At 43.0% G+C, this 14,579-nt stretch overlaps 1 protein-coding gene across 1 annotated transcript in view; it reads right to left on the reverse strand.

Annotated features, from left to right (window-relative positions):
- Vps35 (Vacuolar protein sorting 35) overlaps nucleotides 1-3,493 on the reverse strand; it is a 49,199-nt gene extending 45,706 nt beyond the window's left edge. The window contains exons 1-3 of the mRNA XM_077686168.1: nucleotides 3,275-3,493; nucleotides 2,651-2,849; nucleotides 2,385-2,508 (exon numbers count right to left, since the gene is read on the reverse strand). Of these exons, the coding sequence (XP_077542294.1) occupies nucleotides 2,385-2,508; nucleotides 2,651-2,849; nucleotides 3,275-3,277 (326 nt within the window). The 5' untranslated portion in view covers nucleotides 3,278-3,493. The remainder of the gene's footprint in view (nucleotides 1-2,384; nucleotides 2,509-2,650; nucleotides 2,850-3,274) is intronic.
- Nucleotides 3,494-14,579: the final 11,086 nt, after the last annotated feature.

Raw genomic sequence — 14,579 nt, forward strand, 5'->3', positions numbered from 1 at the left:
CGCACTGGGGGGGTGGAGATTTTGTTTTTGTTAGCACCTGTTATACCAGTGCCAGACGTACACAAAAAATGACATTAAGTGCTGAAGGCCTTAAGATGCCAAATGATAATAACTGGTTGGGCCGTGCTACACGCAAAACTGCAAAGGCATTAAATGTCTTAGGCATGACGGTGATCATGACCAAAAAGAGAAATTCACTCATATTTCAGAAGTCTTTAACATAGAGAGAAACATCTTACAAGAGTTACAAATGTTTTTTTGTGAAAGAAAACGTTACGAGAAACAGTGTTTTCTTAAAAAGGGTGTGAGCCATTTCTAAAAGTGGCTTCATCAGCTGCCACCGCCTGCCAGTGGTGCCAAAATCCGAAAAATTTAGCACGACGAGTGACACGATGTTTTGCCTTTTGCCGCTATTTTAGTGAACTTCGTCGTCTTCAAAACTTCTGCACCAAGGGTGCACAAAAAATCGCCTTATTTCGAAGTTCAGCTACGTTTCCGCGTCAACACTCTGGTGCTGAGAGTTTCGTTGGTTTCATTTGGTGCTCATCGTGTTCGAGGGTAGGCAGATTTAAGGTGTTCGTGAAGGTAAATGAGTTGTGCGGAACTCCTTAAATCGAAATGACATTAGAGCGAATGGCATTAGATTTTTGCGTGTAGCAGCGAACTGATGGCATTAAAAGTTAAGGCATTAAGCACTTAATGTCATTTTTCGTGTACGTGTGGCACGGGTATTAGTCTAGTACGCGCACTGGGGGTGGAGATTTTGTTTTTGTTAGCACTTGTTATACCCGTGCCACACGTACACGAAAAATGACATTAAGTACTTAATGCCTTCACTTTTAATGCCATTAATTCGCTGCTACACGCAAAAATCTAATGCCATTCGCTCTAATGTCATTTTGGTTTAAAGGAGCCATGAAGACAAAATACAAGTTGGGTTTAGAAAGACTGCTCAGTCCCGATAACAATGATACCAATATCATCGCAATCTTCGAACAAATAACGGAGATATTAAAGAAAACGTTTGAAGCAGTCGCGACACCCTAGCCAATTTCCCGCGACTTTTCTATGACGTCACGGAACCTTGTTTGTGCGATTGGCGGCCGCCTAACTGACCTGTCGCGACGACACGAGTGGACGTCTGTAATGGGGCCTCCAGTTCCATTTGACCGCGTCACTTGAATGCTAACGTGCAGTTAACGCACTGAAAATTATGTTTTATTGTTGGCCCGTATGACGTCACTCTTGCTCATAACACGTCACTATGGCGCAAAATTTGAAAGTTTTTAAATACTTCTTGCTTTTTTTTCGTTAAAAAAACGTCTTTTGTGGCTGTGATGGAGCTGAGTGACCTACTGAATCCTAGTTTTTTCAAATTAAACGAAGTTGTATTTTCTCTTCATGGCTCCTTTAAGGAGTTCCGCACAACTCATTTACCTTCACGAACACCTTAAATCTGCCTACCCTCGAACGCGATGAGCCCCAAATGAAACCAACGAAACTCTCAGCACCAGAGTGTTGACGCGGAAACGTAGCTGAACTTCGAAATAAGGCGATTTTTTCTGCACCCTTGGTGGCGAAGTTTTGAAGAAGACGAAGTTCACTAAAACAGCGGCAAAAAAACAAAACATCGTGTCACTCGTCGTGCTAAATTTTTCGGATTTGGCTACCACTGGCAGGCGATGGCAGCTGATGAAGCCACTTTTAGAAATGGCTCACCCCATTTTTGAGAAAACACTGTTTCTCATAAGGTTTTCTTTCACAAAAGAACATTTCTAACTCTTGTAAGATGTTTTTCTCTACGTTAAAGACTTCTAAAATATGAGTGAATTTCTCTTTTTGGTCACGATCACCATCATGCCTAACACATTTAATGCCTTTGCGGTTTCGCGTGTAGCACGGCCTGACCAGTTAATGTCATTTGGCATCTTAAGGCCTTCAGCACTTAATGCCATTTTTTGTGTACGTGTGGCACGGGTATAAGTCTTTATTTGAACAACAACACGAAGAGGAAAATATAAGTTTACTGACAGTTTTTAGAAACAGTATTCTTTGGTTTATTACTGAACTTTCTTGTCTAGTGACGTGCCGCTGCTGTCGAGGCTACTCATTTGGCCGCTAACTGAGGTCCGCCACTAAATGTCATTCGCCTGAAATGCCATTTGGTATTCTCGTGTAGCACCGGATTAATGACCTTTAGAGCGAATGACATTTGCTCTAAATGTCATTAGATCTGCCGTGTGACAGGGACAGCATGCATATTTGTCATGGCCCAACAAAACCCCCAAACTGATAATGAAAAAAGAAAATCGCAACAATGAGGGTTTAGCTCATTCACCAATGAATACTAAACCCTTTTAAGTAATTGAATCAAACATACTTACAGACGAGGGATGATGTTGCCAGCATATTGGACAAGCTCATAGAGGTCAGACATTTTGCGCCCTTTTTGAATCTCATCTAGGAGATGAATTTCTAGATGTCGCAATTCATCAGTAACTGCCATATCTGCACAAGTAATTAAGGAAACTGTAGCAAACTAAATTTCACGCACAAGCACAAGAAAAAACACACGCACACCGACACAGTCACCCGGAAAATCAGCATATATTTTTTTTGCCACCTTTCACGCACGAAGTAAAAAGGATACACAACTCGTAGTAGCTCTTCGGACTCAGGAGAGATGTGCGAAGTTCACCAAGCATGTTGGAAGCATGTTTTAAAGCTTCCATTAGTTTTCCTTTGTCGAGACAGCGCTTCATGTGAAATGCCTGCACTTTAACAATACTCGCTGCATCATCAAGTAGCTTTTCCTGGTCTTCTTGAGGGGATGCCTGTGGCGTCTGAGGCTGCCAAAAACAGAAAAGTAGCCTTTTACATAAGCGACTATGCATAAGCGTAGTGCAGTAACGAGCATTAGCAGAAACCGACACTGAATCACAGAATCGACAAGGCATTTTATATTCAGTTTGTGACACCACGTCAGCAAATAAGACTCGCAACGTTTATCAACTTCGTCAAACCATTCAATCAAGCACGTTCGTATACTACCCAGCGATAGCTTCCTTGCAGCTTTGATCATCTCCACTCCGCTGATTACACATCATGCGAGGTCAACGTGTAAAGCAAGCACTGACTGCTTGTAGGACTCTCGCTTTCAAGACAACGATTGCAGGAGAAACGGTTGAACGACTGTGATAAGGTTATGAAACCACGGACTGCGATTCAAAACATAACGGATTATTTATACGCAAATTATACCGTGCGTACGTACCATTTCTGGATGTCCGCAGGCAATCGCGTCAGAATTGTTAACTGGTTGTAGTTCCCTTATAAATATAGTAATGCGTAGTACACTTGCCCTAAACCCTAACCAGCTTGAATGCTGGGGCTGCGCGCCACAGTGAACAAACCGAAAGGACTTCGATTAACGCCCACCATGTAGTGCACTGTTCGTGCGAGCAGCAAGCAGTATGTACGTACGATGACGTTATCACATAGGTAGTGCAGAAAAGCGATGATAAAAAAAAACGAGTTTTTTTTTCTTAGTCCCTCTAGTAGACGAGTTTCAAAACGCGCTTTATTAAAATTTAAAAGCAAATTATGTCTTTCTCTGGAGTGCCCTCTTTCATGAACTCATATATGACAAAATTTTTTTTTTGCAAATTCCGAACACTGAACAAGCTTCGTTCATTGAGTTTTCTACTATGGTCGTTGCTGCCAGCAAAGCGCGAAACTTGAAAATGAATTGCGGAGAAATAGGTACACCATATACATCAATATTAAGCGAAACTCATTGTTAATGACGGAAGAAAAATTCGCATCAAAAATAGAGATTTCAGCGTTGTCGGTCAGAACCATGGAGGGTCAGAACCATATAGGTCAGAACAGAAGTACAGCAGAGTGGGATCCGGACAGTTTATCGAACGCCGTTTTATCGAACGCCGTTTTATCGAAGTCGTTTTATCGAACGCCGTTTTATCGAACGCCGTTTTATCGACGGACGTTTTATAGAAGCCGTTTTATCGAAAGTATTTTTCTCGGCCTTTTCGAGTAACAGAATTTGCAGTACGTTTTTCTAATTTCCTCCTTGCTATGTAAAGCGCTAACCACATGGAGCGATTTTTCCAGCGACGCGACGAGCGACGCGACTAGGATCCGCAGTCGCCGAACCGAAGTCGCTCGCCGAGGCAACCACATGACAGCGACGGCTCGAGCGACTGAGCATGCGACTGAGGATGGCGATTTCAATGTTTCCGCACTTCGCATAGTAACGCGCTTGGTACGCTGGATGTTTGCAAACATTTTTTTGTTCATTTGTCATAAAAAGCATGACTAAAAAGTATTACGCCTTTCTACCTTGCTTTTTGCACTTCATTGCATCTCTAAAACTGGTTTGGGTTAGCGATAGCGCACGCTTTTCCTTCTGCGCCTCGTTTCTCGGCTCCAACATGAACGCCGTGAAGAATTCGCTTTCTTGACGTCGTTTTTCCCACACGGGTCTCACCCAGTGTGAGGGGGAGCCTTCTTGCCTCTGTTTCAGCGTGTACTAAAGCTTTGCCACGCAAAGCTTTCTTTGCCGCTGCACCGCAAACGTCGTCTGCGTGAATCTTCCCCCCCTTCTCTTTAAACCGGAGGTTGCGTGCTTACGTAGGGGCTCTCCTATTGGCTAGTCGCTGAGGCCACTTCCGGGAGGCGAGCGACTGTTTCTGGCGACCCAGAACCGAGCGATTCGATGAGCGACTTGGTGCGCGGCGAAAAGTAGTTCGTCGCTAGTCGCGTCGCGCCCCAAGTCGCTCGCAAAATCGCTCCATGTGGTTGGGGCTTAATTTGCAAATCTTGTCTCCACAGCGGGCCCATTTAAAAAAGTTATAATCTGTGTACTAGTTGACTTTTATTTCCTGCGTGTTTTTTTTTTTTTTTGTTTTTGTGATGCGCGAAATATGTCATCAGAATTTTTGGTTGTGTTCATTGCGCAATTGGTACTGCCATAACGAATCTCCTTCTGTCTTTATCCCCTCTGATCCGAAGCATATCACGGCATTGTGGCGTATTGATTAAAATGCCTCGATATGCTTCGTACCTTTTTGTATACACCACTTTCGTGTCGACACATAATCTAATTATTTCGCCGCGTATCTTGTACATAAAAAAGGCACTTCTTGGCGCTTGAGGGTCCAATGTCAAAAGCTTAACTTGAACGCTAGCAAAAGCCTCTCCTGATTTCTGCATTCCTAATTCCTAATGGGCACTGAGTTCAGTTGCTAAGAGGTTACCAAGCCTTGTACAACTGTTCTCGATGCTTTGCATGAACTAACGAGAAAAACGTTAGTTTCAAAATTGTCCCCATACTGCAGGTTGGTTCGTTTTCATCTTCCCCCGGTTGCACCCCAGCATGTCTGCTGGGGTGCATAATTTTGCCTTTTTATGATAAGGCATAAAAACAGTAAGACCAAAATAGTAAACACCAAAAATAGAGAAATCATGAAGGTGTACTCAAAATACAACGCCGTGACCCAATTACCTGTAAATGAAAATGGAAAAATAAAAAAAATGGGGACGAGCAATACATCCCCCGTGCGATTACCTGAACAAAGCACACAAAAACCAACGAAATTCGCTGCCTGTTCGGGCGTGTTCCTTTAAGGCTACCACGAAAACGTAAGGTAGGTGAATCGAAAGAGGGGCTAAGAATGTTGACGCAAAAGTAGAAAATTATACGAAATCCTGTATTTTTTTTATTTGAGCATGATTAACAAAAAACGTAAATTGTGACGGGATGGGCAATTGTCCAGTTGTACTAGCTTACGAGTTTTCCTAGTGCGAGATGACCTGTGACGACTTGTCCTACTTGACGAGTTCACCTATGACGAGTTGGCTGTGACGGGTTCCCTTGTGGCGAGTTGTCCTAGACTCCACCACCTCTGTTGGGGTCTATGGAACCCCCCTGTTCCAGTCATATAGCACTAATCTTTCAGAAGTTCTTGGCCCAATATTTCTCCACATGCAAATAATGTGACCCCAATGTCCGAGTAGGAGTCGCGTGTAAACCACGTGACTAGAACAATTAGGAGGGACAAGACTCTGGATCACGTAATGATGAACCATGGCGCAAGGAATATATTTGGCAACACTAACCTAAACACGCCGATACACATCTAAGGAATATTGCGCAAGGGGTTAATGTTGGTACTATAGGGGCAAATTCTGTAATATAAACAAGGAGGCCATACATGCTTGAGTGAAATCAATAAACTCAAGAAATAAAAATAATTTAATAAAACAAAGGTGATCGAAAACACCGTAAAGGCACGTCAACATATATAGAGATGTTTTTGTATGTAATGCACGACACAGACAATGTAGAATGAAGGTTACTGCAGTTTAGGTTAATTCCATGGCCAGGTAAACAAAATAAACCCCGAAAATTACAATGAAAGCCGCAAACCCGCACTTTCGATAAAACGGACGTAGGTGGTTCGATAAAACGGCATTCGATAAAACGGCGTTCGATAAAACGGGCATTTTTTCGATAAAACGGCGTTCGATAAAACGGCGTTCGATAAACTGTCTGGGAACCCAGCAGAGTCTCATTAAGATCGACGAACTCGGTTAAGACGAATTTCATAGTAAAGACGAACACTTTCGCTCTCTCGTAACGTGCATAATGAAAAAAAAAAAAAAAAAAAAACATCCGCTTGAGAAGTATTTCTGATAAGAACAAACTTTCATGATCCCTTCGAGTTCGTAGTTCGGAGTTTACTGTAGTAGAAAATTAAAGGACAGAATTTTAAATAAAATGTACTGACACTTGCCAAGTTACTTTCAAAAAGCCTAGTTCATTATGTTAATTCGGTGCTTACCGAGATAAGCCCGACACTACAGGCACTTCTCACACAACGAAACTCCCGTCGGAAGGGTGCAAGGCCCAAATTACAGTGCTTGTATAAAAGGAAAAAAAAAAAAAAAACTGCGAATGAACAAGCCACGGTATGTGCTGCCATGCAGGGATTTGTACCTACCCCACACAACAGCCCCCCTTCCCGGGAAGTCCCCAGGATCTGAAGGGGGGGGGGGGGGTGAAACCGGGCGCGTGTGTACGTATACACGTAGCTCATCGTAAAACTCCACGTCAAAATTGACCATGAGTCTGATAGAAATGGGCAGCGAAGCTGTGGGCTATGTGCCGAGCTCGTTCTATCGCGTTCCTTCTTTGTGCTGAACCTGTCACGTTCTGCCGGGTGGCAGGGCCCCTTTATCTTCGGCTGGCTCTGCTCATATGAGAACAGCCAGCCGAAAGGACAAAGGGCCAGTAAAGGACCAGTACGTCATATGACGTACTGGCCCTTTGTCCCTTCATGTTTTAGGTGTTCACAAGGACATCTCCCAGCAAACCTATGGGCAGGTCCTCTATGACGATCAGCACGAGAGCGTAATCATACCGCTCATTCTCCTTTTCTTGGATTATTCTGTTTGTTTCTTAGCTCTTCAAGAAGGAGGGAGCACGTGAGCGGCTTTTCGTATTTACACTTTTCTTGGCTCCCTTGTTTTGTTTTCTTGATCAACTTCAAGGCCCGGGGGGGGGGAGGGGGGGTTTACGGACGACTGTGTTTCGTTCATTTCCTCCGCTTCCACCTCCTTCTGCACACGAATATGAAAAATCACTTGGAAACCAATGAAAGCCTAACAGCTTCGCTGCATGAGGATTCACGAAACTAAATTAGCCAATAATTATGATATATATAACAATAAAATAAAATGGGTAAAATAAAAAGAGGACAGCTATAAACAAATAGACAGAGGTGCTAATGCAGTGAGATATTTGTTTAGCTTGTTATAAGACTCGGAGACAGATCCAGAAAGGCAGCTAAGAAAACAAAACGTTTTATTTCTGGCCAGGCTTAGGCACGGTTGAGCCGCAGAAGGGCAGCTCTGTGGGTACAAGCCCTGCTGACCAAGGCGCACTGGGACTGGGCATGCAAGCGCTTGAGGGCAGACAGCCAAGAGTCAAAGGGGGGGAGGAGGAAGCAGGGTGTGGCAGTGCCAGATGGCGTTGGGGGTATCTGTAGTCCCCGCAGTGTGGGCAATTTAATAAGCGGGGGTGGGAAAAAGGGATGGTGATATGTGGGTGAGGATGGCTCGAGTGGGGAGGGAGTGCGTTTGGATTTGTCTCCACAGCACTGATTCTACAGGGTATAATGAGGGGTAAGGGGCGGAAGGGTTGTGTGTGGATCCAGAGAAGGGCGTGGGGGGTAGCAGCACTATATGTATGAAGCTTGCATGCAATTTCCCCTTACTGTCCTCGCAATGAATGCTCCGTTTCACCTACCGGGGCGGCAAAACCCATTTTTATGCTTCTGGAACTTTCTACCCAAAAGGTAGTATGTGCATGCTCGGCACTGCGAATTACCAATCAATACAGGTCAACTTGTTTTTCAGTACCTCCAGAAGCACTAAATCATCTTTAAAAATCAAAGCAGCACAAATTGAACTACAAAAAATTGCAAATGGTGAACACTTCAGATGCATTCTATGTTGTCATGGTTTTGTTATTGTAGTATTTTTAGCACAGTGGCAATTTTACCCAAGCAGAAGTTTTTCTGCTGATGACTGTTTTTTTTTTTTATGTAAAAATTTACAGCTTGAAGCTATATTTCTGGATTTGGCACTAAAACTTTGTACCAGGGTAGTGGCATCAACATGACTGCCTGCACCATTTTCTTTTCTTTTATTGCAGTTTTAACAAAAAAATGTAAGTAGCTTCTTCATTGCCTTAAATGTATTAATTTTGAAACTCCTTCGCTGGTTTATTAGTTTTTCATTGCTCCTACAAATTCTAGCCGCACGGCATTCAACCACCATCGGAAACTTTGCCGCCGATAAGAGGAACCAATTTTAAACCCACTGTACTGCAGTGGAGAGCCTTGATACTCCGCAAGTACACCAGGTATGTTTTTTCTCTATGTCAAGGCGAGGGACCAACACTCACGTGAAAACAAACACAACATTTTATTTAAAACTATTACCTACAAAGAAAGTTATCAACAACATACTACATTGCACAGGACTGCCCTCAAACATACTATGGTGGCCTTCCAGCCACTCTGACCACGCTCATATCCCAACGAACAAATTTCCAAAGTATGCGCTTTATTCTTTGCTAGGTTGTGCACCTCATGTCCTAATTATGGCTTTGGACAGCCAAGCAGCCTATCTTGGCTTGCGGTTAAATTATTTGGTACTATCTGTGTCCCACACTTTACCGACGTTATAACTCCTACATCATTTTCATACACTTTGTGAGGTCCACAGCTACACTGTCCCATGAAAAGTGTGAAGACTGTGTAGTGGATTATACTGCAGACAGGCTGTTTTTTGCTTTGGCAAGTCCACAGGTAAAAAAAAAAATGAAGATTTTAGTGCATGTTAACAAGTTTTGAAAGATAAGGATGGATTTGAATCTTGCCCTTTTTACACTAATTGAAGGAGGCAATGCTGATTGAACTTTTCAAGCATGCTTGGGCAGTTTCCGCTGCCGCAGGTCAGTTCCAGTGCTCACCGAAAACTTCCTACAGCACACCAGGGGCCGAATTCTGAATTTTGTCCATTTCATACATGCCCGTATTGAGGAGCTGTAACATGAGCAGCCCTTCACCCCCGCCACTTCCAGTGTTTGTTCCATTCTAGCCGTGTGATGCCTTCCGACACTCAAAACAAATACTTTTGAAACAGGCATAACTCAGAATTCCACCCTAGCCGTGTCAATGTTCCCAAGAAAAAATTTTGCTCAAGTGGTGTCAAATGTAACAGTATGTAAAGGGCCCCTTTCTTAACAGAAAAATATAACCTTTAAGAAGAAACTTATATGCTATTTCTCCAGGAAAACAAAATCTGCTTTACCCTCCTTGATGAGAGAATGTATAAGAAAATTTGATCCAAACTAGGGAGAATATTCGCTGCCTCATTTAAGTTCTTGCTTTTCCTTCATATTATGCAGTGAGGACAAGAATGCCCGCTTCCTTCAACTGTGCTTGAAAGCGGCCGTGTGGAAGGGCCCAATCTGCCCCGCCGCGTTCAATGAGCAATGAAACTGCCCCTGTGACAGGGGTGCTACAGTTGTAGCGCCCCATTGAAAGGTCACGAGAAGGAGGTATCAAGCACTGACAATAAATACCCTGTTGTTGGAGGAGCCCTTGTAGCATAAGTACAAAAAAGCGTGGAAAGTTTCCTGTTAAAAAAAATGCAGCACATCGTGACTGCTGCATTGCAGATGCTTGTTGCTGTTAACACACACAATATTACAGGCCCTTGGATATAAACAAGCTCTTGCCCCCTGTTCTCACAGTATAAACATTACAGGGTATGTCTTGCTGATAAATGGCTACACACAATTCTGATTTATGCCTTATGGCTTGTACATAATGTCACTGGTTGGGTACAAATTGAGACTAGGCAAGCTATAGACTAGAGTTTTTCATTTCACAAAGTGTTCCATTTCTGCAGAAGATACGCCTGCAAAGTTCTCACTACACTAAGCAAATGCACACGGTACAAGCTGGACACTTAAAAAAATGCCAGGCATCAATTCTGTCACTTTACCACACAAGCTGAGCAGGCAATATGTTGTAACCATAACACAGCTGCAGTTGATAGTGAACAGACAAATGGAAAACATAAGACAATTACACGGGGCAAAACTTGGTATCTCTAAACAACAAGAACGGATACTGTTTGCACACTGCTTAATTACCAAATACAAACAATGCTGAACTGTGCAGGTAAAAAAGGTTTTAATGAAAGTTCCCCCCCTGGAACTTTGCTGGAAGCATCATTTGGGTGCATTTTTTATAATAGCGCTATCTTGCATTGTGAACAAGAGGCCATAAGCAAACCAAAAGCAGCACATTCTACTTTAACCATGTTTATTACCCGACCTAAAATTCAACGTAATCGAAAGAACTTGATGCTTTTAAAAGTGCAGACATCTTTCTTACTGCTACAATATATCACATGCTGCTTGCTTCACTGTATTTGCCTTAAGAACATTGAATATAGTACGCATTACTTTGAATGTCGTGCGTCTACTGCTAGGAATAACTCTAGCTTAGAGCAACGGGTTCATTAGTCAAACTAACCTTGAGCGTAACAAAGACATTACATGACCACTCCCTGCCTTTCTACCATCATAGTAAAGCTAACTGAACTTCATTTAGCCAATGCCGAAACCTCAGAGTTCCGAATGCACAATGCCGCCACTTTAACTCGTGATCATTGTCTGCACACAAATTTCACCAGGACGACATAAACATAAACTAACGTCCGTCCGCAATGTACAGCGTACACTAAACATGTGCCGTTTGAGGCGGTCCTCCGATACAAAACCAGCCACAGGAACAAAAAAAGAAAACGCTAAAGCTCTCACTGCATTAGGTCTGTTTGTTCATGCGATTCACTCTCAGATAGTACTGTATAGCATAGCTCGAACAGCATACTGGTCTGCAAAAGAGTTAGCAATTATACTGCAATGTTGCAAACCTAGCTAGACAAAGAGTTTCTTTTGGGTGCTTTAAATGCTGCTCGTGGCACACATCATCCCTCCTCCTTATATTGTAGCAAAGGCAAACAAAAACTCCATGATACTTTTCTTTCTTTTTTGCTGACGATGGCTGGCAGAAGTTCACATACACATAAAGCAACCTACTTATCTGTGCGCCAATCAATAAAAGCGGAAGTGTGTGTCCAAATAGATTTAATCTACCGCATCGTATTCATGCACACCTCACAGCTGCAATCACTTTATTCCCCTGGCTCTAATGTTTTCAGCTGCATTTGCAGCCCTGTTGGCAATTTATTAAATCTGTTACAGTGATACACAGTGCTTCCACTTCTCATTTTCCTCTTAGTTCTTCATGGGGTAGAAAAAAAGGCACAAAACACTCATTTCTTTTTCAGGCAGACAGGTAACGGCGACAGATCAGAACTGGCATGCTGCATCACAATGACCACAGGAGGAAGTGGGAAGCAACAACTGCTAACATTGCACCTAAATGTCTTGACAGGGGAGCCCTAATAGAGCCCCAGGAACACTAATCAAAACACGCAAACGTATGATCAACGTTCAGCTATCGTTTGTACAAAGACTCAAATGCACACAAGGACACTTCGATGACAACTGCTGGGCAGGGTTTAATACACATTTTACCATAAAGCTTGAGTACCTGTCCCTGAGTTTTTGATTTGAGGCCACAAGGCAAGCACACCAGTGAAGTTCTAATAGGCTCAACTACAGAAAACAAACCTTGCTCACAGGCCTGCATGTGGACAGACAAGCATCACGTAATACCACAGAGAAAAATTCACAGTAGTTCTTTAGCATGCAATGCTACAACCTGGCAAGTGGAAGATTGTTTGCAGAAAGTAAACAGGACTTGACCCATACTGACTACGCTCACTAATCCGTTCAGCTGCTATTGAGACAGGACCACTCACACAGCATCACAATATGGCTCAAGGGTAATATGTTTCAAAATCACTTTTGAGGCACGTGTTATTTTATCCATTTAACTTAAGTGTATTTTCTGTACTATTGCTGAAAACAGAGTTTGCATATAATTTTATGCTCACCTAAAGTGAAATTGAGATTCATTGAAGGCAAAGTAAAAAGCAAGTATTTTGGGGAAAGGGGGGAATAGAGCGACATAAAAAAACATTGTATTAAGGCAAATTACACTAGGGCAGAGTAGAGTCAAATGAATCAACCACGGAAAGCTGTGTGGCAGCATTCATGAAACTCTTAAGTTAAAGGGAAGTTGTTTTCAGCATTAAATAGAAATTGAGGGGCTAATGGCATTTTCACAATTCATTCTCACCCATTTGTTCTTTGAATCACTACAAAAATTATAAGAAAGAAAGAGGAGACAATTAGCATGCAAACTTATACACTGGCTGAACCAGAACAAGGGGCAAATGCATGGTAAAAGCGGGAATCAGCATACACCGTTGATTGAGACGCAATAGGACCGGCTTTTTCTACCATTTCTATGTGGAGCTAATGTGCAGCCTTTCTGCTGGTGCAAGTTTGAATACGTGAAAACACATGACAAACTGTTGAGGCACTGCTCTCATTCAATCCAATTATCCACCTTTCGCAATATGCAGCTACAAAGTAATCAAAAGTTCAGGCGGAAAAAAAAAAAAAGATCACAAAGCGCAGACAAATTTGGGGTTTGGTCTAGCCTCATCAGAAGGTGTTCTCTATGCTGAAATCAACCCATATTTTACAGTACATGAACGGATCTCTAAAACATTTTTTCAAAAAAATTACAAATGGTATCTCACGTCTTGTAGAGCTGCGGACATTCATTCCTGCCAGAATTTGTAGTCTACGTTCAGTATCAATGCTGTCACGGGCGACTCTTGTGCCCTTGCTTTTCAGTGAATGGAAACAAATGCAGCCACTGTTTTTCTGATGGAATCAAAAAACAGAAACATCTTTATGACAAGATTTCAGTACACATTAAAGATCCCACAGTTGTCTAAATTAAGTTGTAGCCATCTGCAATGGAGTGCACCTCACTGCCCCGGTGTAATTTCAGCATGCAAAGCACCAGTTTAAATTTTTTACGAGTGGAAATAAGGTCCTCCAACAGACCACTAGACTTTCAGGTTGTGGCCGTGTGGTGCCTGCATAAACTTTGTGTTCCTGCCTAAAAGAATGGCATCTCAGGAAAAATGCGGAGATGGGTGTTGCAACCACTGATGCAGAATGGCGTTCTTTTTTTTTTCCCCGATTGAGGAGACATGAAGCACACGTTGCTATACCAAAGTTTCTGCTGTTATGAGGTGAGCAGAAACCTGTAGTGTTATCTATGAATACTGTTCAGGACAAACCCTTTATTGAAAGGTTTATTAATTCCCTGTGCAAACAGTGCAACCTAACGTCCACTGCACGTCACAGCCCAGATCCGCTTTTCTGAATCGTCGCAGCATCGGACACATGGAAGAAAGAGAGCTTAGGAGAGGCCCCTGAAGCCACCGGCGCATTGGGAGAAGTGTGGAGGAAGTCGCATGTTTCCTTTTTTCACACTTATTGGGGGTCACGATAATCGGGTGTCCTCCATACAACACTGAAGGCTGGCCCACCGAGGCCTTACGTCACCGCGCGGCCCAGACAGTAGCCAGAGGTCGGCAGGAGGACACGAAGCAGACGACAGTGGAGTGAGCGATGGCAGAGAAGGTAGCGTGTGTGCGCAAAACACGAGCAAAAAGGGGCGACCTCCAAAAACGGCTTTTCCAAATTCAGTAGAAGTGACGTCAGGGCCTCTACTAAGCTTTTTTATGCTCCATGGTCTGACTGGAAGGAAGGTGGTGCCACCTCGTGTCTTCCTTATACACCATAAAAATTGTGAATCTCATGATCAGAAGTGTACCTCTGGTTTCACGTGCGACATCACTAGAAAGAGTGAATGAGAAGGCTCATAAAGGTTACCTATTCAACATATCATTTCAGGGACAAACAGAAACATGAAGAGTAGCAGCAGGGTGATTCCACGAGAGAACGAACATGCGTGTACATATGC

The sequence above is a fragment of the Haemaphysalis longicornis genome, unplaced genomic scaffold (genome assembly GCF_048455015.1).
Source record: "Haemaphysalis longicornis isolate Haplotype H1 unplaced genomic scaffold, Haemaphysalis longicornis Haplotype H1 scaffold_1, whole genome shotgun sequence".
Lineage (NCBI taxonomy): Eukaryota > Metazoa > Arthropoda > Arachnida > Ixodida > Ixodidae > Haemaphysalis > Haemaphysalis longicornis.